This window comes from Macrobrachium rosenbergii, chromosome 9 (assembly GCF_040412425.1).
Source record: "Macrobrachium rosenbergii isolate ZJJX-2024 chromosome 9, ASM4041242v1, whole genome shotgun sequence".
In the NCBI taxonomy this organism is placed as follows: Eukaryota; Metazoa; Arthropoda; class Malacostraca; order Decapoda; family Palaemonidae; genus Macrobrachium; species Macrobrachium rosenbergii.
The window spans coordinates 16,137,662-16,165,161 of record NC_089749.1 but is presented as its reverse complement, the minus strand read 5'-3'; the positions used below and the strand labels follow the sequence as shown (position 1 = coordinate 16,165,161).

The following is a 27,500-nucleotide window of genomic DNA, read 5'->3' as shown; positions in this document are numbered from 1 at the left end:
CGCAACCGCCTCCCCCTGCAAGTGGCTCTTTTTACTTATCACCATCTGGTTCGCGATATGTTGGCATAAAGGAGCCACATGGTGTAGGGAAAAGAACGTCTCGAGGAATGAAGGTGGTGTTCGGTTTCATTTATCTTGCAACATAAGGGCCGCAGTGGTTTTTCATTAACATTCTTCGAGACACTTCAGTTTCTATAACACTTACGTAAGTGCTCTACTTTCCGTTTTAATTTTTAGCCCAGCACTTGTGTTCTGTACGAAGGAAATGATCACGTAATCTTTTCATTAGTATATACTCCTACAACTACTTCGATACTGTATACCCCTACAGCCACTTCGATACTATATTCTCCTACAACCACTTCGATACAATTTGATCCTACAACCACTTCATACTACTGTATACAGTATAATTGTACAAGTACTTCGATTCTATTAGCTTCTATAACCACTTCGATTCTATTGGCTTCTACAACCACTTCGATTCTATTAGCTTCTATAACCACTTCGATTCTATTTGCTTCTACAACCACTTCGATTCTATTTGCTTCTACAACCACTTCGATTCTATTAGCTTCTACAACCACTTCGATTCTATTAGCTTCTATAACCACTTCGATTCTATTAGCTTCTATAACCACTTCGATTCTATTAGCTTCTATAACCACTTCGATTCTATTAGCTTCTACAACCACTTCGATTCTATTAGCTTCTATAACCACTTCAATTCTATTTGCTTCTACAACCACTTCGATTCTATTAGCTTCTATAACCACTTCGATTCTATTTGCTTTCTACAGCTTCTATAACTTCGATTCTAATGCTTCTACAACCGCTGATTCTATTAGCTTCTACAACCACTTCGATTCTATTATGCTTCTACAACAACACTTCGATTCTATTAGCTATAACCACTTCGATTCTATTTGCTTCTACAACCACTTCGATTCTATTAGCTTCTATAACCACTTCGATTCTATTAGCTTCTACAACCACTTCGATTCTATTAGCTTCTACAACCACTGATTCGTGGCTTCTATCTGATTCTAACCAGCTTCTATAACCACTTCGATTCTATTTAGCTTCTACAACCACTTCGATTCTATTTGCTTCTATAACCACTTCGATTCTATAACCACTTGTTTCTACAACCACTTCGATTCTAGCTTCTATAACCACTTTGATTCTATTAGCTTCTACAACCACTTCGATTCTATTGGCTTCATAACCACTTCAATTCTATTTGCTTCTACAACCACTTCGATTCTATTGGCTTCTATAACCACTTCGATTCTATTAGCTTCTACAATAACCACTTCGATTCTATTGGTTCCAACCACTTCGATTCTATTAGCTTCTATAACCACTTCGATTCTGATTTTGCTTCTCGCGCCACTTCGATTCTATTAGCTTCTATAACCACTTCGATTCTATTGCTTCTATAACCCACTTCCGATTCTATTGCTTCTATAACCACTTCGATTCTATTGGCTTCTAACCACTTCGATTCTATTTTAGCCTTCTACAACCACTTCGATTCTATTAGCTTCTACAACCACTTCGATTCTGATTCTATTGCTTCTACAACCACTTCGATTCTATTAGCTTCTATAACCACTTCGATTCTATTTGCTTCTACAACCACTTCGATTCTATTAGCTTCTACAACCACTTCGATTCTATTTGCTTCTACAACCACTTCGATTCTATTAGCTTCTATAACCACTTCGATTCTATTAGCTTCTACAACCACTTCGATTCTATTAGCTTCTACAACCACTTCGATTCTATTAGCTTCTATAACCACTTCGATTCTGTTTGCTTCTACAACCACTTCGATTCTATTAGCTTCTACAACCACTTCGATTCTATTTACTTCTACAACCACTTCGATACTATTTGCTTCTACAACCACTTCGATTCTATTTGCTTCTATAACCACTTCGATACTATATGCTCCTACAACCACTTCGACATCTTTCTTATAATTCCTTCAGTATTTAAATCACTCTTTGAATCATATACCACAAGCCTTTCTGTTATATAACTATATAAATAATATATTTATTTCTTGCTTCATCATATACTTCAAACTAATATCTTCACTCTTCCAATCTCTTTCCTCCATTTCTTTTATAATGAATCTATTTATAACATTACATTCTTCCAGACATAATGCAGACAGTCTCCACTAACTCTAGCCCATTTCTTTCGGCAAATCTATTCATAAGACCCACCTCACACACCAGCCTCCCTGGACAATGGTTCCTTATCTTATCCTCTCTCAGCAACCTTAACCAAATACAGTTACGACCCATCTCATCCCGCAGTCTAACTTTGTTCCTAACACTAGAGAGGACTCTCTCTCTCTCTCTCTCTCTCTCTCTCTCTCTCTCTCTCTCTCTCTTATCTTATTCTGCCCCGCCACCTCCCTTGTACTCCTCAATCAACGCGGATGCTGAGCGCTGGTCTTTGAAGTGGGATGCCGAGACAAGGATTCTGATCCTGTCGGTTAAAGAGGTTGTGATCTCTCTCTCTCTCTCTCATGTTCTTGGTTGAACCAAGTTGACAGTTTCATTAGTTTATCCCATTATAAATCACAAAACATCTTCGCCTACGTAAGTTCTTAATGTCAAATCACTCAAGAGCCCCTCTCTCTCTCTCTCTCTCTCTCTCTCTCTCTCAGATGAGCAAAGTTTGCAGTATAAATACTTTTATCACATTACCAATTATGTAAAAATATTTAGGTCCTAATGTCAAACCCTCCAAGTCTCACCCTACCCCCTTCTCTCTCTCTCTCTCTCTCTCTCTCTCTCTCTCTCTCTCTCTCTCTCTCTCTCTCTCTTTCTTTGTCCTTAGCTGAGCAATGTTTACAAATATTTTCCTTTGACGCTAGTTCTTAATGTCAACTCACTGAAGAGTCTCTCTCTCTCTCTCTCTCTCTCTCACAGGCCACATTATCAAGGGCATGATGAAGATGAAAGAGGAGGCTGGCAACGGTGACGAGTGCGTCAGCGTGTGAATCACACACAGAGACAGAGGGACAAGTCACAGAAACTTGTGAATGAAGAGAGCCACATAAATCAAGGAGGTCTCTCTCTCTCTCTCTCTCTCTCTCTCTCTCTCTCTCTCTTCACCATCTAACACCACTTGACTTTCTCATATCGCTGTTGCTGTCAACAGCTACATGAATGTACCCCTTTCTACGAAGTGAGTTGCATCATTTAAAAAAAAAACATTTGTTTACCTAATATCGAAAGTTAAAATAAGAACTTGGGCTTTTAACCTGAGTTTAAATGTCGTGTTTCAAACAAATATAAAGATACATTTGCCCTGACCAACGTCAAAAGTTTAAATAAGAACTTGGGCTTTTAAGGCGAGTTTAAGTGTAACGTCTCAAGCAAATGTAAGGATACATTTGCCCTGACCAACGTAAATAAAAATATAAAACAACTTATTTAAGATCAACATGGAGCGATATCTTCTTTAACAAGAGTGATGACACTAATGTTTATCTAAAATAAAAAGAGAGATTTAAATTGACAAATAAAAGTAGGAATGTTACCATAATTCACGAAAAATAAAAAAACTATAATTACTTTGAAAATCAAAATTGGAACACGATCACGTCAAACAAATGAAAATCACACTTAGGTAGAAAAATGAAACGTGCAGTATTGCAATATTAATTTTCGAAAAAAATTATACATTGCCAGAATGCTTATATGTCACTATATAGCGTGACAATATATTCAGCCAAGGCCACAGGAAAAATAAAAGAGTGCCAAACGCTTTCGTGTTATTTCAACACATTTTCGAGGTACAATGCTAAAAACACCGAGAATATCTAGCAAACATATAAGCTGAAAAAAATGGAAACGCTAATATTCAAAATCCGGTTAAAACCAGAATGGCGTCTTCTAAACAAAATAAAATCAATATATGCGTCAAAAATAAAAACTAAAGTTGAAAAAATCTCTAAAACAACTAAAGAACAAAATCTAACTTGAATAAAACATTCTTTCGAATACCACTCTACTTAACTGCACAGCAATAACGTCCAGGTATGCCTTCAAAACAAAATAATGCTCATAAATCATACCATAAAAATTCCCTAAATATTTCGAAACTACAACATTGATTTTCCCAATACAACCAGACATAACAGGCCTTAAAAGACATACTTCTCAGACATGCAGGAATAACGTGAACCTCCAATGCTTTTAATTCCATGTCTTAATCTCTCACCCACCCCCAACCTTCCTCCCAAAAAAAATAAAAATGATGATGATGAACACAACCAACGTCTCAAGCCTCATTACCATTCAACCTGGGGTATATCACGTGGTCATACCCACCATTATTGCTAGTCGACACACGTACTAACAATCTGGGGCCGGCATACAAAACAACGCTCTGAAGCTACGGTGCTCAATAACAAGCTTCATATGAACTGAATGTATCTTGAAGATGGTAGTGTGAAGGAATAACAGCTATTTCTGAAGAGTATTTCAGATGATTCCTTGAATGAAACTCAGAATTCTTCATCAATCGTAGACATACACATACACACAAACATACACATTGTATATAAATATATACTGCATACACACACCAATATATATATGAAGTAAGTCCACGTTTCTTACGACAAACATCTGTAAAACATTTTCTGGCTGGCTGTAACACTGCACATCGCCCCAGCACTGATGTAAGATTGATGTAATGCCTTGAAAAAGATACGAGAATTGATGATGTTGTTGGTCTTAGATTAAACCGGGCCATTCCTTTTCGACCACTCCTGAGAGAGAGAGAGAGAGAGAGAGAGAGAATGCACCCACCACACGCGAGACTGTAAAAATCAATAGCTAACGACAAGGATAAAGCAAAGCAAGAATAAACAACCTAATAAAAAAAAAACATCAATTCAATAACAAAAACATCAGGTACAAACAGATTGAACAACATTACGTTGTGGCATTAAACAAAGATGGACACGCAAAAAAAAAAAAAAAAAAAAAACATCTAAAAGCATCTACAAACATGTGAAACAACAACTGAAGATAAAAACAACACATCTGTACGTAAAAACAACATATAAAACATAACAGCTAAAAAGACTACTGAACATCTATCAAAATATGCTACAAAATAGGAAGGCAAAAAATGGCAAACATCGAAAAAAAACAAAAAACAAAAGCAATCACAGACGAGTTCGAACAAACAGCAAGAACATGAAACGTTCGCTTCTAAAACCAATAATCAATAACTGCAATTATAAAAATCCCGGGTATAAGTAAAAAAAATGGATAATTAGCATACCTATACCCTTAGCGATAATAAAAGCACAATCTATGTTTCATGATGAAACTAATAATTAATTCCAGGCATTGGGAATTGGCAGCTTTTTTTTTTATTCAAGGAATAATATCCATGAATTTAGTGATTGGTTTCTCGATTAAAAAAAAAACAGGAATGGGAAGCGCCTAATGAGGAGGAGGAGGAGGAGGAGGAGGAGGAGGAGGAGGAGGAGGAGGAGAGATTGGGAATCTCAAGTGAGGGCTTTGAAAGAGATTAATTTCCTCCTTAAAGACAGCCTTTTAAATGTTTAGTCTTCTGTAAAGGATGAGGAATTACCAGACATGAATCTTCCATTTTGAAAAAGCTTCAGTAGTATAAATCTGTATTTAGTGCCATCTCATGTATACGGTTTAAAGATAAATACAATATATATATATATATATATAATATATAATATATATATATATATATATATATATATATAATATATAATATATATATATATATATATATATATACATGTATTATATATGTATATACACACACATATACATATATATATATATATATACTGTATGTATATATATATTCACATGGATGCCTGTTTTCTATACAAATTCTAAAACCGAGTTAGAGAGGTGTCTTCTTAGAAAATTCATACTTATTTTAACGTAATACCAACATGTATTAATGAATTTAATGGCATCCTTAGCCACACACACACAAACACGCAGTGAGAGAGAGAGAGAGAGAGAGAGAGAATCCGGCTGAGACTTTCCTGTTTTATTTTTTTCCTTCTTGCCCACAGCGTATTAATGGCAGCCCAGACTATCAAATACCAGTGTCATACACCCCACCCGCTTCTTGCCCGACCCCTGCCCAGGCTGTGACATAACGGCATTAAGTTTCTCACTCCAAATGTCCACTGCACACACTTCCAAATTTCTTCCTTAGTAACTTGCCAGACCCCGTCCAGACAGAGAGATTTTGTCTGTTCTGTTAATAAGGTATGGTTATGGCATTTCTAGAGACAGGGAGACAACTCTCTGTTCAATGGCAATTCTGCAGACATATGTATTGAGAATTATTTTTTTGTTTTTCTGTCTACTGTGGATATTGAAAACCTGGCGAAAAGGATATTTATTTTTTCTGTCAATTCATTTTGGCTATGGCAAACCCGTCAGGTGACACTGCAACATTGCTGTTAAAACTTGCTATGCACTTCGAATTACAACTGAGCAACTCTCTTAAGCATCTACGTTCGAAAAATCTTCTCGAAAAGTTTCACATCAAACGAAAACTTGCATATTAAATCGATCTATTTTGCATTAAGAATTAACACGTTGCATTATCATAATTCATCATGAATTAAAACAAGGAAATAAAAACAAACAGAATTCCTCGTATAGAAAACTCTACAATAATTATAAACTTCTCAAAAGACGACTTTTCCAACATACGCCAAGATATGTAACGCAACCGAACCCACGTTCTCTCTCTCTCTCTCTTCTCAGTCAAATAATCACTGTAGATCTCTAAATCTCATGACAAATAATCACTGTAAATATGTAATAATTTCATTTGAACTCTAACCAATGTCTCTTCTGCAATAAAGAATATCTCTCTTCTCTCTCTCTCTCAAATAACCACTGTAAATATTGTAAATTTTTATATGAATAACAAATATAAAATTAAATGCAGATTTGATTTCAATTTAGACTCTCTCTCTCTCTCTCTCTCTCTCTCTCTCTCTCTCTCTCTCTCTCTCTCTCTCTCTCCTGAAAACCTATTCCAAATCCAGAACACAATGAAACACGCAAGACTCGACCCGCATTTGAATCTTTTTCCTTCCTCTGCGTCAACATCCGGAACCCTGCAAAATGCAAGCAAATGCAACCTTACTCGAATTTCTCCAGGCTTTCCGGCAAAACGAATTTTCGGACGCAATTGATGAGGAGAAGAAAGAAGTGATTGCGTGCGCGCGTGCTTGCACGGTCCAAGGAAGGGGGGGGGGTGTTTGCAATGGACGAGAATGGCGACACAATGCCAAGGGCTTGCGATATTCAAAAGCATAGCAAGCACAGGGAAGGGGGGGGGGGAAGGAATGAAGTTTCCTCAGCATAAAAATCTAACCGTTTGCGACTTGACAGAGGGGAATTTGCATGACAAAGCAAGCATATACACTTGGGAGAGAATAAGAGGAACAAGGCCAAGATGAAGAATAAAAATAAGAAAAGGAAGAAGAGAGTTCAGTCACCTTCACCCACTGATATATATATATATATATATATATATATATATATATATATATATATATAATATATATATATATATATATATATACATATATATATGCACACACACACGTAAAACAGATCGAACAGTTTGCGAGAAACCATTGTCTCTCGAACCTCTCCCACCCCCTGCTCCGGCAATTATCGTAAACAGCTTAAAGACGATGGCAGTGACTAGCTCTAAAACTGTCAGTCTTCTAATTTTCATCAAATATTCTGAGTTGCAACCAACCATATATACTGCGTAGCAATTTACAGCATAATTTCACGGTGGCATCAAGCAGACTTATATTATATATTTTCGCGAATAAATACGCTGGCAAATAATATAAGCAAGGCACTGAACCACCATAACATAAACCAGCGGACACAATTAAGCAAACACAACAGTCCATGAAATAACGATTAAACTCTTAACGACACTTCTAGGTAAATACTCTAACTTCGACACAATGGACACAACAACCCTGTAATGGTGTGTGTGTGTGTGTGTGTGTGTGTGTATGAGAGAGAGAGAGAGAGAGAGAGAGAGAGAGAGAGAGAGAGAGAGAGAGAGAGGTCAATTTCCTTTTAAAAAGTCGCCAAGTTTTTAGAGGTCAATCATGCATGAAATAAAATTGCAATTTCTCTTTCTCTGCTCCTTGTTAAGGTTTCATGTTGACTAAGTGTGAAAAAGACAGTAATTAAGAGAAAGCCAGTATCTGTTTATAAATCTAGCTTTCATTTTTAACTATCTACTTGCCCTTACAAACCATAGAAATCCAAGAAGAAAAATTTCAAGGGCTCGGTGTTTTTCATCTTCAGGGTAAAATTACAATTGTTTTTTTTATCTTCAAGGTAAAATTATGTTTTTCATCTTCAGGGTAAAATTACAAGTGTTTTTTATCTTCAAGGTAAAATTATAAGTTTTTCATCTTCAGGGTAAAATTATAAGTGTTTTTCATCTTCAGGGCAAAATTATATGTTTTTCATCTTCTGGATAAAATTATGTTTTTCATCTTCAGGGTAAAATTGTAAAGTGTTTTTCGCATGCATCATTCTACACCGGTGTATAAACCGCAAGCATTTTAATAAGTGACTATTTTATCCTAAAATGAGACACTCGAGAACCCTATACTTTCCATGAAAATAAACAAACCGGCAAATAAATAAACAATACGAGATCAGAGAAATGAAAAGTGGGTTGCATTTTTCCTTTGCAACAGCACAACCCGCCCCCCCTACTTTCATTGAGCAACCCCATCTTCCCCTAAGGGCAAGGAGTAAGTAACTCCTTTCCTTCGTCAATCTAAGGGGTGTGGTAGGAGTTGGGTATTGACCAGAAGGTCGCATCCATACCTAATCCCCCTCCCCTCCCCAACTGAACCCTCTCCTTTCAACCCCTCATCCGCTTTGTAGGACCTTAAACGAGCCCAAGTGGACCTAGAACGAATTACATGAATGAATTTGGCGAATTTACAAGCCCGCAGCATCAGTGGGTGTTCTCTACAGGGGCGATGGGTGATGAATCTGGGTCGTCCGTCACGAGAGCATCACCATCATCATCAACGGTATCATCATCATCATCATCATCATCATTACCATCATCACTATCACATCCCTATTGGTCCTCCCAGCATTCATCTGACCATGCCCTCTTTCATTTTGTCTCCCTGCATTCCATTTTATACCTAAGAATAGAAGGAGAGGGGAGAATGCGTTGGGTAAACAGAGAGAGAGAGAGAGAGAGAGAGAGAGAGAGAGAGAGAGAGAGAGAGAGATCCGTATAGTATCTATATACTTCAGAACTGAAGGGTTCATTCTCCTTAGAATTACCCATCTCTAGAGAGAGAGAGAGAGAGAGAGAGAGAGAGAGAGAGAGAGAGAGAGAGAGAGAGAGAGAGAGAGAGAGAGAGAGAGAGAGAGAGAGAGTATAGTATCTATGTACTTCAGAACTGAAGGGTTCATTCTCCTTAGCCATTACCCATCTCTAGAGAGAGAGAGAGAGAGAGAGAGAGAGAAAAATGAGAAATCCGAATATCATCTACTTCAGCAATGAAGGGTTCATTCTCCTTGCCATTACCCATCTCTAGAGAGAGAGAGAGAGAGAGAGAGAGAGAGAGAGAGAGAGAGAGAGAGAGAGAGAGAGAGAGAGAGAGCCACTCTTACGCCGCAACAAAGGTTGCTTGTCATTCAAAACTAGGATATATTTTCGACACAGAGCCAGCTCTTACTCAGCCCAGTTATTTCAAACAAGCAGATAAGGATCTCTGCACATCCATCTATATCAGTACCTAGGTGAATGCATGCTTTATATATGTATGTATGTATGTATGTATGTATGTATGTATGTTCATACTACTCGTGTTAGGCTTCAGTAAGTTGTGTACCTGATGAAGCAGACTGTATGTCTTCGAGAACTAGTAGACTGTAAACTGAACTTTGTAAACGAACAAACCTGGAATCTAAACCACCACGTCTTATTGAAGCCTAATGCAAGTAGTATGGATTATACACAGTGAAGTTATGTATGTATGTATGTATGTATATTTATGTATGTATAACCTATAATCTCAGTAAGATATCAAATATCAACAAAGGTCAAATACTACAGTATTGATTCACTGGCTGATGCATAATTTGCAGAACACTGCAACATCCATGAAGAGTGAAGAAACCAACTCGATCCCCTAAAGAATGAGGACACTTATAAAACATGAGAAATGGACTACATACAAATAATTAATAAATAGGACTAAATCCGTGGGCAACTCAGTGGAAGTTAGATAATACTGGTGTCTAATATTCTTGAGAGAGAGAGAGAGAGAGAGAGAGAGAGAGAGAGAGAGAGAGAGAGAGAGAGAGAGAGAGAGAGAGAGAGAGAGAGAGAGAGAGAGAGCAGTCTTCACTTCCGGTATGTTATGACTTCAATAATGGCCAAACAAATAAACCTTTCACTGCAAAAGAATTTTTCAGTCCTAGAACTGTACAACTTCAATATTACCCAAACTACAAAAAATAAATAAATAAATAAAAACTTTCACTAAGAAAAAACCTTACTTTCAAATTTTCAACTGAAGACTGACTACCACACACCTAATAATAACCGCAGCGTAACCTTAACCTCGAGAAAAAAAAAAAAAAAAATCAGGAACTGATCACGAATAAGATTAAACTTGAATTCACCAAGTTACTGCATGCAATAGTGACGCAACTGCTCGGAACAGTCGGTCTAGCTGTCTGTAACTGCCGTGCAATTTTACCTGGTTCGATGTTTGGTGCATTACCTGGGGTTAACGTACCTGCAAGAGAGAAATGAAATTATTAATTTAAGATACGAGTATCTATACGTCAATGAATAGTTTATCATTATATACATACATACATACATACACACACATATATACTGTATATTATATGTATAATGAAAGCTATGTATCTTTCTACTATCATTCTTTCACCTGTGGTAATATGTGATAAACGAATCACGTGTTAAAGTGACTATATATATATATATATATATATATATATATATATATATATATATATATATATATATATATATATATATATATATATATATATATATATATATATATATATATATATATATACACACACGTGTGTGTACTGTATATAATCTACTGGTCAGATTTTGCCAGATACCTAAGTAATTGTAATAGCCTATGTGTGTGTGTGTGTGTGTGTGTGAGAGAGAGAGAGAGAGAGAGAGAGAGAGAGAGAGAGAGAGAGAGAGAGAGAGAGAGAGCGTTCATGTGCTCGAGTGTGTGTGTGCATGTGTCTGATTGGAACTAGACAAATTACCAAGTTAAAATAAATCGACCCCAGACCATGTGGGTGCAATCACACATCAGGTTCAAAGTACCTCAATAGAGCCTTTTTAAGCTTAAACACGCAAACACTACACCGACAATGAACTTCGTCATTATTCACAGAGGAGGTTAGTTTCAATCACGTGATACTAGTAACTATTACCACCATTATTATACCACTAACTTTGGCCTAGGGACTAAAGCTACTTTTACTGTAGTACTATGGTACTACAACCACTACCTAAGAGGAGGCTGGTCTCAGTCACGTGATACTGGGTACTATTACCATCAACTTTTTTTTAGGGCCTAGGGACTGAAAATACTGCTACTATATACTATATTAGTAAAATAGTTCTACAACTACTACACGAAGCCTACTTTAGCCTCTAACCTCTTATAACTAAACACGTCCCCCGCCCCAAAATAAATCAACGGTACTCAACAGTCTCCTAGACATGTGATAATGGTAACAACTACTACTACCACCACATTTTTTTAAGAGCATAGGCACTAGACCTGCTGTTACTAGTACTACACTTCCTCCTCAAAGCCTGCTGTAGCCTCTAACCTTCCCCCTCCCAAAAAAAAAAAACAACTACAATCATGAACCCCAACGGAGTCCCAATCAGACATGGCGCCACCCGACCACTCGCAACTTATAGGAGAACAATTTCTAATTCGGTCTATCTCGCGTTTTCCTATTACCATGCAAGACAGACCACGAGGTTTAGAGTACCTCCCGATATAAGTGAGCAGTTCATGGCTGCATTCTGCTTCTTTTTTATTCGTTTGTCCTGTATTTATTTGTTTGCTAATGTAACTTACCCGACTGATATGGCGGCGATGGGGATGTAATTTTGTAATTGCGGGACTTACTGTATAATACATCATCTGTATTATATTGGTATGTATTTTCTCTTTAAGATTTTGTAATGGCTAAACACGCGGTACATTATTCACAGACTATATGTACTAAACAAAGTAAAAATAAACAATACACATTACATTCCGTAAAGAAGGATTCATGTTCAATCATTCATTCATGTTTACAAGAGAGAGAGAGAGAGAGAGAGAGAGAGAGAGAGAGAGAGAGAGAGAGAGAGAATACTAACCTGAACGAGTAATCTCTAAGAAAAGAATTTCATCACCGAAACCGGACAAAAACTCGTAAAGGCTAACCTATGTCCAGGCGGGAAGCAACGAGCAACTGCTACAATGATGCATTGCGGCGTCTCCTTGGAATTTCCTCCAGAGAGAGAGAGAGAGAGAGAGAGAGAGAGAGAGAGAGAGAGAGAGAGAGAGAGAGAGAGAGAGAATTTTCATCGTACAAATGATCATGACATCCAACTAAGACAATCATTAAATTGTAGGCCTATACTTGGCTCTCTAGACTATACTATCTTAATCTCCAAACTACAGGAATTATTAACATACTTATGCAATACAGACAATTCTTTATCTTAACCACAACTAAAAAACATCCCTCAAGTGAGCATATAACATAAGTGAGTGAGTGTGTGTGTGTGTGTGTGTGTATGTGTGTCAAGCAAAGGTGTATGACGCGTACTGGGGCGAGGATAGCAAGGTAAGCGATGACGTAATCCTCCAATGCTGACCCACTCCTTTAGTCATCTCTCTCTCTCTCTCTCTCTCAAACACAAATCGCACCTTTTATGGCGTGACTCTTGTGTACCTCAAGTTCCGTAGTGCCTCAAAGGAATTCAAATTGAGTCACCTTGTTTCATTTCGCAGAAATGTCATGTCATATCTTACGGACAAGAGGCAATACTCAGAGTGATATGGGTACAGGACAGAAATATGTAAAAAAAAGGTTTGTATTTTGTATTGGTCAACCACGGTTCTTTCTAGACCGTGTGCTCGACAAAGATGTTATTGTAACCGAACGTGAAAAAAATCCGGTTTTATACTTTTTATTAAAACTGTGATAATAATTTCAACGTTTTTAAGACAAGACCTGAAAATAATAATAATAATTTGTAATTTCACTTCCAGGAACAAGAATTCGAGGATGAGAGAGAGAGAGAGAGAGAGAGAGAGAGAGAGAGAGAGAGAGAGAGCTGTCCTCTAACAAACTGAAAAAGAAATGAGCCCTTTTAAAAAGAAATGACCTCATACACACTATAACATATGAAGCCAAAGCGACAAACCATGTACATAAAAATCCTTTCCCCAGTAATCCTTATCGACATTGTGGGAGAGTGAGAGAAAAGTGCGGTGGAAATAAGATACCTTGTGGATCAAAACAAGGTGTAAGGGAAAGGGGGAGGGAGAATAGTAGGGTGGTGGTGGGTGACTGGAAGGAGAGAGAGAGAGAGAGAGAGAGAGAGAGAGAGAGAGAGAGAGAGAGAGAGAGAGAGAGGTGACGCAGGGCTTAGCCCGACTGACTCTGTCTGAGGTAGCGTCAGGCAGCAATGGCCGGTGGCGGGCGGCCCGGCGGCGTCGGGTGTTTTCAAATCCTCCGCGGGGATAACGAACTCGTGATGATGTCGATGAAGCCTTCCTGATGTTGATAAATCCCTTCGCCCTCCCCCTCCTTTCCCTACCCCTTATGCTTACAAAAACGCCCTTCCACGTTCGGCTGCATTAAAAACGTTGGTCGATAAATCCCACGCACGTGTTCTTAATCCGGTTGACGGTTTGACGCTTTGCGACTTTGAAAGTCTTCTTTTATCTTTGGCCATTGAGTTCAATGAGGTAGCTACTGTGATTTCCATTATTAAGTCAGTTATTACTCTGCCTTTAACCGAGAGAAAGTAAAATCACCCAAACATATATAAGCAAAATTCGTATACACTATACACACATTATATATATATATATATATATATATATATATATATATATATATATATGTATGTGTGTATGTGTGTGTGTGTGTGTGTGTGTGTGTGTGTGTGTGTGAAATGAATTAAAAAACGGAAATAAGGAAATAAGACTATATATTAAACGATCGAATGTAACAATAAATCTACATGAAATATACTATGGATTCTGCTAATAAATTAGTTTACCAACACATTTTTCCTATCCCAAGGAATAAAATCTGTGGGTATCTAGCAAACGAGAGCCTCCGCTTCAACGCCCACAAGACTCTTGGTAACTTGAAATTCCACGAAACTATAATTAGCCACGAAAGAGTCAACTTCCTAGTGACGTGTTATTTCGGGGATTTCCTTGAACTCCTGCGCTCTCATCAAGTTTCCGTTTTCATTAAAAATATAAAATTCTTCGAAAGTGAAATACCTCAGGTGAAAAGCTTCCGGTCTTTGAAATTTAAGCTTGTGAAAATCTTTGCAGCTATCTTCGGCCCCTAGCTGCAACATTTCGTTCCTTTTACTGTACCTCCTTTCCCATTCTCTTTCTTTCCTCTTTCCACCCTTTCCTAACAAATGAATCATAGTACAACTGCGAGGTTTTCCTCCTGTTACACCTTTCAAACCTTTTACTGTTAGTTTCCGTTTCAGCGCTGAATGACCTCATAGGTCCCAGTGCTTGGCCTTTGGCCTAAATTCTATAATCTGTATTCAGTTCAATCAATTTAAGCTGTGAATTCCTACAATGATAAGCCCCACTGTGAATTCATACGACGATAAGACTCCTACTATGAATTTCTACAGATGAGTCCTACCGTGAACTCCTACAATGATAAGTTCTATATATCACTATGAAACGAATTTTGAGATCGTCGAAGGAAGGAAAACTTTCATTCTAAACAATAAGATCCAAATTGCTTTAAAAATTGAGTTACAGTCCTTTCAACATAAAGCTTCAGGTCTATGAACAAGGAACTCTAGCTATTTCTACGGAAAGGTCTACGACTTGAAAAGATTAGCTTTCGCTCAATTCTCAAACGAAAGGTTCTTTCCACCAAATAGGTGGGATTGTTGTACTCCGGACCTGAGAGCAATGAAGACTCTAATGACTGACAGAAATTAGAAATGAGCTGCCGTATTCCTCGATAAAAAATATCGGTTAATTCCCGGGGAAAAGGTGTTTCATTCTAATTTCAACCCACTGGATGTTCTCATTGTTTGATCTGTAACCAGATCATTTTTTTTTCTTTTGCATTTTTCCCCTCAAAAATCAATGGAATAAAATATTAATATCCACTGGGAAACAATAATTTTCCCAGTAGGGGGGTACCCCCTCAGTGCACTTCACGCGCTGCACTGTAGGCATTACTTAAGGTTCTTTGCAGCGTCCCTTCGGGTCCCTGGCTGCAACCCCTTTCGTTCCTTTTACTGTACCTCCATTCATATTCCCTCTCTTCCATCTTGCTATCCACCCTCTCCTAACACTTGTTTCTTAGTGAAACTGCGAGGTTTTTCTCCTGTTAGACCTTTCAAGCTTTTCTACTCTCAGTTTCCGTTTCAGCGCTGAATGACCTCATAGGTACCCGTGCTTGGCCTTTGGCCTAAATTCTATAGACGAGTTCAGTCCAACAATAATTGTGAAAAATACTTTAAAAATTTGTAATAACAACGAAGCATGCACACCAGTTTAAAAAAAAAAAAAAAAAAAAAAACCTGGTCACTGACACAAGGAAGCAAAACAAATCTACCAGACAGCAAAGGATTACTGTAGCAAAAATAAGTGAATTAATTAATGACCCTAAACCACCAAGGTCGCAGTACCCTTGCCCTCTCCTAATTGCCCTTGACTATTCATTAAGATTCAAGGTCAACGCGGTGATTACGCCCTCGTTAAGACGGTTAAATAATAAGTGCCCTTGCAACGTGTAACACGGATGAGACATGAGAGTAATTACAGCGGACGGACAGCCGACCGCAAAATGTCCGAGGAGTTATGAAGAAGGTTAATAAATATTGTGTGTAGAGCTGAATGTGGGGACACAGTGACGTCACTCAAAATGTCTCGTCTAATTACACATTTGTATAGTTATGTCCTTAATATTAATGTAATGAGAGAGAGAGAGAGAGAGAGAGAGAGAGAGAGAGAGAGAGAGAGCTTTAGATATGATCATCAAGGTATGCTTTTGCTAATAAAAATACCACACTTTAAATTGCTCTCCTCTCCCTCTCTCTCTCTCTCTCTCTCTCTCTCTCTCTCTCTCTCTCTCTCCTCAATAAATCGGGATCTTTGGTCCAAAATACTAAATACAAATCTATAAATTAACCCCCTTCTCTCTCTCTCTCTCTCTCTCTCTCTCTCTCTCTCTCTCTCTCTCTCTCTCTCTCTCTCTCTATAGCACAAGACACGGGAATAATCTGCACTCTCCCTCTATCATGATGCGTATATTTCACAATCCACCTGCGCACCCAACAACCAAGAGTAATTGCATGTTATCTCTCCTCACAACATACGCAAAACAAACACCTTGCTTTCAACACAACGGGCAAAACATGCAAAACAACCCGTGAACCCCGCTCTCCGAAATTCACACACTTCCCACGATTACAATGTATAGTGAAAGTTAAACAACTCTGATATATATCACTGCGGGTATGAGGGGTGGGGTAGGAAGAGAAGGTTGGAAGAGGGGAGGAGGAGAAGGGAGAGGAGAGAGGTGAGGGGTAGGGGAGGGAGCTGGAATCTGGGTTGATTGCGAAGGGCTGGATCGTATTTGTTTGGAAGAGCCAGAACGAGAGGAAGTGCTGGATACGGCTGGAGTTGTGGGGTGGGGAAAGAGAGAGAGAGAGAGAGAGAGAGAGAGAGAGAGCAGAGGAGGAGAGAGAGTGGGAGAGATGAGAGAGGGAGAGTATGTGGGTGGTGCCTTGATGGGGAGGAAGGAGAAAAAGATACAGATGTGTGACTGGATTTCGGGAATACAAAGTGGATGGGGTGGTAGAAGTGGGATGATAATAATAATAATAATAATAATAATAATAATAATAATAATAATAATAATAATAATAATAATAATAATAACAAAAGTTCCTGATTCATACTATGTTACTGGAGGCTTCCTATTAAGGGAATCAACTTACCGGTTTAATAATAATAATAATTAACACTTTATGTAATCTGATTCATCCCTTTGTTGCCAGAGTGCATCCTATTAAAGAAATCGACTTATTGTTTTAAAATTAATAATATGTAATACACACACACATAACACACATAATAATAATAATAATAATAATAGCCAAGAAACCAACACAAATAATAGCCAAGACCATGACCACACACAAGAAAAACGTGAGGACCCAAACGAGACAAAAATAAAGGACGAAGGATGAAAATCTGAGAAATCTGAGAGAGAGAGAGAGAGAGAGAGGTGGAGATGGGGGTGAGTGGACGACATTCAAGTGAGTTTTGGGTCAATGTTTCCCCACATCCGGCCAATGTACACCTGATCGAAAGCCGGGTGGTGGAGGGTTCCTGGGACACTGTAAAATTCTGGGATTTGGTCGCCACACGACCACTGATGAGTAAGGTACAGAGGTGCATTTGGACGTATCGGTTGACATTGTTCACGGTACAAAAATGTATAATTTTGTCCATACTATTCACTAGTATTTATTTATAAGAAAAGCGCATTTGTTCATGTTGACTGATATTACTTTCATGTTTATGGTGACTCGTTGATGCAATTCTCGTTAAAAACAATCGAATTTGTTCACTGTAGCTGTTAAAAATTGTTTGTTCAGTGCTATTGTACATGATGCAAGTGTGTAATAATTTTGTTCTTACTGGTTGGTAATTTTGTTCCTACTAGGTAAGAAGTACGTTTATATATAATAATAACGTATAATTTAAACAATGCCTGTTGTTCATGGTACTAAAATGTATACATAATTTTTTTCTTACTGATTTATATGGGTAAGTAGTGCGTTTATGTAATAACGGTATCTCTCCAGTGAATGATATTCATTAATAAGAAAACTACATTTATTTATACTAACTAATACTGCTTTCATGTTAAAGGTGACTGACTGATGTTCACAAGTAAAAACAATTCGAATTTGTCCAACTGCAACTGAGACTGTTTCTATGTTAAAGGCTGCTTTTTCACTGATACAGTACCTGGTACAAAAGTGTACAATATTTTTTGTTCTTACTGGCTTACATGGGTAAGCAGTATTTTTATGTAATGATATTTTATCAGTGACTTGTTCGTGGTACAAAAATATATAATAACTTTGTTCTTACTGGTTTCCACTGGTAGGCAGTATGTTTATGTAATAATGGTACCTTTTCAGTGAATGATGTTCATTTATAAGAGAATGACGTTTGTTCATTTTGACTAACACTGCTTTCATGTTTAAGGTGACGACTGATATTGTTCACAGATAAAAACAATCGAATTTGTTTCTGTGCTGAAAGTTGCTCATGCAGTTTGCTTTCTAAAGTTCACATTGCAAAAGTGCACTAGTTAACGTCAACTAACACATAAATGCAAGCTCAGGCAAGCAATGAAAGGTCAAGCAAACAACCCAAATGAACCATAACACTATCGAAGAAACTAGATTGCACAGAGAGAGAGAGAGAGAGAGAGAGAGAGAGAGAGAGAGAGAGAGAAATATAAAGCTGGTAAACCGGTTTTCCCCAAATGAGGATTTAACGATCTTCCTTGCTAGTTAAGGAGGAGAACTGGTACTTCTTACGCCAAAAATGGGATAATAACAAATAGCCATAATGGCCAAGGGACATTCCTTGCCAAGATGCAGCAAGTTCTGTAAACGCTGACACAGACAAGACAATAAACTTACGCATGTTATAACATCTCATATGAAAACACAGGAAAGACGCTGTAAGCCATACCAGAGCGGGCTTAACTGCTTAGGGGACAATATGAAAGATATACACAAGTAAGCTTGTGTGCACACCAAATGTGAGCCGGAATAAACGAGCAGAATAATAGACGGATGCCAGTTACGTAAGCACATAAGTAGGTAGACAGAAAGCTATCAAAAAACTGCAGAAGACAAGAATGTTTATGCGAGCACAAACACAATGCATCACAAGTATACGATCACAGCTTCACAAACAAAATATTTATAGTGGACCATATAAAAAGAAACAAACTTCAGCATTGTTTATTGATTACGCAATCTTCTTCAAGCCATACAGATTACGCGAGTTCACACACAATGAGCTTACAGATTATGTAAGCTAATACAATAAGAAACAAAATGTATATAAGAACAAATAAATTACGCTGCGGATTTTCATTTGATCCACGTTCTCGGATTCTCTCTCTCTCTCTCTCTCTCTCTCTCTCTCTCTCTCTCTCTCTCTCCTCCAGCTTTATGTTGCCTCTGTCTTTTTCAGGATTAAATTGTATTAAATTGTTTTCTTACTGGTAAGGGTATGTTGATAATTTCGCTAGATAATTATTCATTATTTTGGCGCCCTCATTTACGGATTATCACTCTTCCTCCGTCATTTTTACGCATTCTTTTTAGGCATCACCAAGTGAGCTATTTAAAAAACAAGACACACTTCTAACGGATTAGTCAGCTACTAAACCGCTGCACTATCTGGAACATTACTTTCTAAATTTCTCCAATTAGATATTTTACGGCTGATGTCACTACTCCATATCCATTCCAGATTATTAACAAAATCCAAAGAGCGTAGAGGCTTTCTTAAAATGTGCGTAAACTACAAAGTAAATAAAAGCAATACGCAAGTGAATGAGAGGAATAAACTTATTCCAATCAGTCACGTAACTCTTACAAATGCATCTTTCTTCCTGGGATTTAATTTTTTTTTTTCTCACCAGGAGGAGGTCATAACAAGGTGACGAGGAATTGTTCACCCAACAGTGACCTAGACAGCTAGTCACTGTCATTACGCCACCACGCGAAACTTGAAGGTTTTCCCAAGAATGCTTGTGGAGGTAAAGCACCGTAATCACAGAGAGAGAGAGAGAGAGAGAGAGAGAGAGAGTTTTCCAAGGAATGATTGAGGAGGTAAAGCATCACAATCACACGAGAGAGAGAGAGAGAGAGAGAGAGAGAGAGAGAGAGAGAGGGGGAGGTTCAGAGAATGCTTGTGGAGTACAGCACAGTAATCACGCAAGAGAGAGAGAGAGAGAGAGAGAGAGAGAGAGAGAGAGAGAGAGAGAGAGAGAGAGAGTTTCCAAGGAATGTTTGAGGAGGTAAAACATTATAATCAATGAGAGAGAGAGAGAGAGAGAGAGAGAGAGAGAGAGACTCAAAGCGAACTTCCTAAGGGGACTTTGAGAGCTTGGAAAGCAATTGCGTTCATAAATACCAGTGTCTGTGAAATCACAATACAAAGGCTTTAATCGGTCACCAAAACTGAACTGGGATTAGCAGAAACCTTTTTCTATTACTGTACTTAATTCCCAACCCCAACCCCCAGCCCACCTCTCTCTCTCTCTCTCTCTCTCTCTCTCTCTCTCAACTGAATTACGAACGTTCAATGACCGAACCCGACGAGGAGGGAACGATATTGGTGCGTTCTTCAAGAATCCAAAACGTCCATATTGGCTTAAAAAAAGTGCATAAGGTTTATGGTTGTTAGTCGAATGTTGTATGTTGCTGGGAGAGAGAGAGAGAGAGAGAGAGAGAGAGAGAGAGAGAGAGAGAGAGAGTGGTCAGTATTCCGTCAAAATAAGCGGTGTTTTGGTATTTTTCTCAGCCTAGTGTGTTTTGCTTCTGTTAGTTATTACGTGTGAGTATTTATAAAGTTCTTCATATACTGCGTTAAAATCAACCACCAAAGAACGAACAAGGTATAATTACAAACTGAAAAATATTACTGAAAAATTCACGTTTTGAGAATTGTCTTAAGAAATACAAGAATATAGCTTGTCCAGATTTAATTATTTACTTGACTTGCTTCTGTATATTTTCAATTTCCACGTCTTTTTTTTTTCTTTAGTATTTTTGTTTGACGACAAATACATCCATGAGAAATTCTGTGAAGGAAATATGAGGAAAAGAATTACAAAATTAAAAAAAAATATAGAGAAATGAGAACATAAATTCCCAAGAACAAAAAATAATAATGACAATACGTGTTGAACATCAACCGTCAATAATCAAAACACTTATTGCACCCAGAATACCTCTTACAATTGTCACTGAAGATCAAAACATTTTCTTAAGAAAACACAGACTGAATTAGAATATCATTCTTCTCCTTTCTAAAGGAGTTGAAGGCACAAAGAACATAGCCTGAGGATGAACTGTCATTCTTTGCAAAGGAGGACAAAGAAGTTCCCCCTAGCATTTACTCTGTTTCCCCTTTGAGAAAACTACAATGGCTTCTTATCACAACGAAAATACGATATGAATGAAAATGGAAACCAACCGTTCACGAGAAAATGAAAGAAAGATTATCAGTTATCTGGGGTGGAAACAAGTAAAGGGTTAAGAGCATACAGAGGTGCAAATGATACGAGATAAACAGAAATTGAGTAAAGTAATAATTCACACACACACACACACACACACACACACATACATATATATATATATATATATATATATATATATATATATATATAGAGAGAGAGAGAGAGAGAGAGAGAGAGAGAGAGAGAGAGAGAGAGAGAGAGAGAGAGAGAGAGAGAGAGAGAATTATCATGAAAAACAGAACAGTAATAATTCATTGTGAGAGAGAGAGAGAGAGAGAGAGAGAGAGAGAGAGAGAGAGAGAGAGAGAGAGAGAGAGAGAGAGAGGTGTACTGTAAAAAACTGAGAAAAGTAATTAATTCACTGAGAGAGAGAGAGAGAGAGAGAGAGAGAGAGAGAGAGAGAGAGAGAGAGAGGAGAGAGAGAGAGAGAGAGAGAGAGGAGAGAGAGTAGAGAGTCAGTGGAAAACTGGAACGATTAAGCCAACACCTGCAATACAGGCGAATTTCATTAAAACATTAACAAACTTACCTCACATAATTAAGACTTAGGGCAGGCAATTAACAGAAAGTTTCGGCAGGCCCTAAAATTCTGCTCAACTATAAATTAGGCTGTACTGTATTGCCTGGATACTGCAAATGGCTTCTGCATGAAGAGAGAGAGAGAGAGAGAGAGAGAGAGAGAGAGAGAGAGAGAGAGTGAGAGACTCAGCAAGGGATAAAATTGACTGCAGTATTGCCTAGATACTGTAAATGACTTTCCATGAGGGAGAGAGAGAGAGAGAGAGAGAGAGAGAGAGAGATTTTATTATGTACTGTATTGCCCAGATCCAGATGCTGTAGATGGCTTCTGTAGGAGAGAGAGAGAGAGAGAGAGAGAGAGAGAGAGAGAGAGAGAGAGAGAGAGGAGAGAGAGAGAAAGTTATTATGCTATATATTTCCTTGATAATGTAAATGGCTTCTGTATGAGAGAGAGAGAGAGAGAGAGAGAGACTTCAACACACATATTATGTATCTTATTTATTCCTATCTTTTCCATATTGTCATAAGAACTTCAAAGGTTTAATCTACTTAGGTCACTGCTTCCATTCCATTAACGAATTCCTACTGCTTTATATATTCCTTCTTTATTACTCCATTACTCTCATTTCTTCCCCTACTGCCATTAAATCACGTCCTTCTACTATCTCACCTACTGCCATATCATATTCTATCCTTCATCAATCGCAACTCCTTTATCTAACGAGATTATTCTATCTCCCGTCATTAACTTTCCCTCGAAGGACTGTGGCTTTCGAAAAAGGGGGCGTTTACTGTAGATGACGTCTGCCGGTGAGTCAGCTAAAATGCTGGCGATAACGATGCCGGCTAGGATATGACACGCTACGGAGGTCAACACGGTGATATATACATGCACATACATACATACATACAAGGCATACCTTTTATACATACAGTATATATATATATATATATATATATATATATATATATATATATATATATATATATATATATATATATATATATATATATAGGTACAGATATTTAACGGAAAGAACAAACCTAATGACCAAACATCTGCCTTTAACCACTTCAACTAACCCCGGGCTAAAAATAGCGTAAAACCCATCATGTCCAAGAAATGACTGAAACAATACACAGCCAATGAATCCACTTGGAAATGACGTAAGTGGAGAACACCTAAAATGGAACGGAGGAGAGGCAATAAATGAGGCAGATGACGAACACAAGAGAGAGAGGGGCTAAGGGAGGAAGGGAGTGGAAAGTAGGTCCTACCTTTACGGAACTGCACAGATTATGCACACTTTCAGAAGGTTTACAGGTTCCGTGTAGCCGTGGAAAAGGTCTGAATGAGCTAATTAATTAATCCTTCGTGTTCTTTCTCTGAGTGGGCTACTGTAATTAATCCTTCGTATTATCTCTTCCTTTTCTTTGATAAAAATGGCAATATAAGAATAAATAATGGAGAAAGATCAATAAGTATGAGAGTTGAACTTGAGACATTTCAAAACTTAGTTTTGTTGAATGCATAAATAAAAAAAAATGTTGTCATTTTAAAAACACATTTTACTACCAGAAGCGGTGGGTGACAACGTGATCCTTTGAGAGAGAGAGAGAGAGAGAGAGAGAGAGAGAGAGAGAGAGAGAGAGAGAGAGAGAGCACATAAGGTTAGTAGGAATCACTCTTTACCACTGTGGAGTCTCCTTAAACAATCATCGATACAAATAAAAATAAAGAGATGAGAGAGAGAGAGAGAGAGAGAGAGACAGAGAGAGAGAGAGGGGAGAGAGAAACACAGTCAGTCAATATGAATTACCATTTTACCATAGTCTCCAGACTCCATGAGAAGAGTGGAAGTCGATACAAAGAAGGATAGAGAGAGAAGAGAGAGAGAGACAGAGAGAGAGAGAGTAGAGAGAGAGAGAAAGAGAGAGAGAATGTTACGTCACTGGAGTACAGTCTGGAAGATCCATACTATTTCCAGACGTCTGATTTTCCCCTACTTGACATCGTTAAGGTCAGACCGAACAGAATTTATAGACAACCGGTCGTTGGGCCTCTCTCTCTCTTTCTTCTCTCTCTCTCTCTCTCTCTCTCTCAAAAACGATTTACCAAATAGGATTCGTGGTTAGAAGTTAAGCTTTTGAGCAGACTGCGACTTTAATGAAGATCTCTATAAGCATAAATGCTTATATAGATTTACTTTTACATGTACTGTAGAGTAAAATGTTATCTATATCAATTATACACTGAACAAATATTCATTGGCCCCTATATTTACATGAGTAAAAGCGGGGGAGCTGACACACACAATAAAATATATATATACACAAATGTATATATATTTACATATATATATATATACACGTAAGTGTGTGTATGAGTGAATACATATATAGATATACATACACTGTTGTATCCTCAACCATGCAAATACCACCACACACAAATACACTCACTTTCCAACTACAAAACTCAAGCAAAAGCATCCAGACATACATACATACAACATAGTATTCCCAACCATACAAATACCATCTCTCTCTCACACACACACTTTTCAACTATAAAACCTTCAAACAAAAGGTTTTTTTTCCAGAGTAATATACACAAATGAGCCGGTCTCCCATTCACTTCTGGCTCCAGGCAAAAATGAATGCTGCCAGACACAGACAGACAATGGCCCTGTAGAGGGGTATGGAGTGGATTGGGAGGGTAAGGGAGATGGAGAGGGGGAGGAGGAAGGGGGCTAGGGGGGGGGTTAGTGGTAGTGCCCACTTGGCACCCGCCAGCTAGGCGCTGCATCGCAGATCCTGTTATCAGCAGCCGAAGGAGAGAGGACAGAAAGGTATGCAAGGATAGAGGGAGAGAGAGAGAGAGAGAGAGAGAGAGAGAGAGAGAGAGAGAGAATCCTCATGGATAGGCGACGTGGATAAGATGCGTTTCTTCAGATTGTATTCTAAAATATACAAAATTTAAACGTTTACTTGTTTCTAAAACGTGAAGATCTTATCAACTAGTTTTGCCTGATGCGCAAAATAGACCATCTAGTCAAAGATGACAGGTTTTTTGTTTTTCGTTCTTTCAAAGGCCGATGGAATTAGCAAACTATTCCCCGCCACTAAAACAGTCCTAACGGAAACAAAGAAATGGATTAGGCTTGAAATTTCGAGAATTATAAAAGTGCAAAGGTTCCAGTCTACTGACACCTTCAAGAACACTAGACTCACCACACACACATATTATATAAACTGTGTGTGTATATATATATATATATATATATATATATATATATATATATATATGGGATTCTATCAGTGGATATATGCTCTATAAGTTATCAGTTTCCGTTTAGCTACTCACAGAAAACACACACACACACATTACTATATATATATATATATATATATATATATATATATATAATATATATATATATATATATACATACATATATACATATATAACATATACATATATAATAATATATATATATATATATATACATATACGTATACATATATAATATACATACATATATATATACATATATACACATATATATCTAAGAAATCACAAACGAAAAGCGCGTGATTTTGTTTATTAACCAAGCCACTGGGAAAGTTCAAAATGAAACGACAGAGTGCCAAGTACTTTCGTGTATTTTAACACATCTTCGGGGGCACAAAGATGTGTTAAAATACACGAAAAGTACTCAACACTCTGTCGTTCAATTGAACTTTCCCAATAACTAAACTAACACACGCACACACATGTATATATATATATATATATATATATATATATATATATATATATATATATATATATATATATATATATATATATAATATATATATATATATAATTTACTTCCCGTGAACGACCGAAAGTTCCGCTGAATAATAATCACGTTAATAACAACAATAACATCGTTAATTCTGCTCCGAACTATTGTTACAGGAAGCACAGTGGCACAAGCAGGAAACTGGCCCCTGGCCGTATAAAGTTCTTGAATTCAGTTACGCTGAATTTATGCTGCACAAAGGTCTAATCAAACTACGATTACACGACAATGAAGTTTGGACGCTCAAGTTTAAGTCAGACCAAATTCGCCTTTACTTGGATTTCCGGATTGGCTAAGTGCAGAGACAGGGGGCAGCCTTCTAAAATTTATGCAGCGGAGGAGAGAGTAAACCAAATGAATTAGAGGTTTAAGAAGTATATATACAGTATTTAAGATATATTATATATATATATACATATATATATAAATATATATATATATATATATATATATATATATATATATAATATATATATATATATATATATATATATATATATATATATATATATATATATATAATATATATTCTATCATCTTATAAATCTCTGTATATCTCTTATTCTCTCTCTCTCTCTCTCTCTCTCTTCTCTCTCTCACACACACACACACACATACTGTATATATATATATATATATATATATATATATATATATATATATATATTATATATATATATATATATAAACAGTATATGTGTATACATATACATATATATATGCAGTGTGTGTATGAGAGATAAGTCTAGACTGCCGACAGACACTCAGCCTAAGCAATACGACAAGGTGCATGACTGAAAAATTGCGCCTATTGATCATAAAGAGAGAGAGAGAGAGAGAGAGAGAGAGAGAGAGAGAGAGAGAGAGAGAGAATTCTCCACAGGGCATACAAGCAATATTGACCCTACGACGGCCAGGTGATCGTTAGGTTTCCGTGGCACTCCCTAGTGCCTGTTGGCACGCGACTGCGGATCCTAACGGAACTTCCACTGTCGGAATTCATTTTACCAAGGAGAGCGACTTAGACGATAACGTAAAAAAAAAAATGACTTGATTCATTTATTATATAAAAGGAAAACGAATTTTTTTTATAATTCACCTCTTTTGTTTTTTTCGAGAGCCTACTTGATTCATTCATTCTATAAAAGGAAAACGAATTATTTTTTCTATAATTCCTCACTTATCTTTTTTTAGTGGCAAATGTAACATTTAAGCCATACCCTCCAGCCTTCCTTATTCCTTGTTTTCTTCCAGTCTGGGCTACAAAAAGATATCTGGATTCATGACCCCCTGGCCTTTGCTATAGGAGGATTATTTTACAAGCGGGCCTGGGCTAGAAAAGGATATTTGGATGCCAATTCCCCTGGCCTTTGCTCTATTGTACTGTAAGGGGTTGCTTGACAAAAGT

At 37.4% G+C, this 27,500-nt stretch overlaps 2 protein-coding genes across 7 annotated transcripts in view; both read right to left on the bottom strand.

The window, feature by feature from the left end:
• Nrg (Neuroglian) overlaps nucleotides 1-27,500 on the bottom strand; it is a 350,034-nt gene that overhangs the window by 69,860 nt on the left and 252,674 nt on the right. The gene's annotated exons all lie outside the window — the stretch shown is intronic.
• Nucleotides 1,550-3,163, bottom strand: LOC136841891 (homeobox-like protein HDP1). The gene is made up of 2 exons (XM_067109314.1): nucleotides 3,138-3,163; nucleotides 1,550-1,991 (listed from the first exon to the last, which is right to left on the bottom strand). The coding sequence occupies exons 1-2, from the start codon at nucleotides 3,161-3,163 to the stop codon at nucleotides 1,550-1,552; spliced, it is 468 nt and encodes a 155-aa protein (XP_066965415.1).

Coding starts and splice junctions, on each gene's coding strand:
- LOC136841891 (XM_067109314.1), bottom strand. CDS start 3,163: ATGAGAAAGTCAAGTGGTGTTAGATG. Junction 1,992..3,137: donor AAGTCAAGTGGTGTTAGATG/GTGAAGAGAGAG, acceptor TAAATACTGAAG/GAATTATAAGAAAGATGTCG.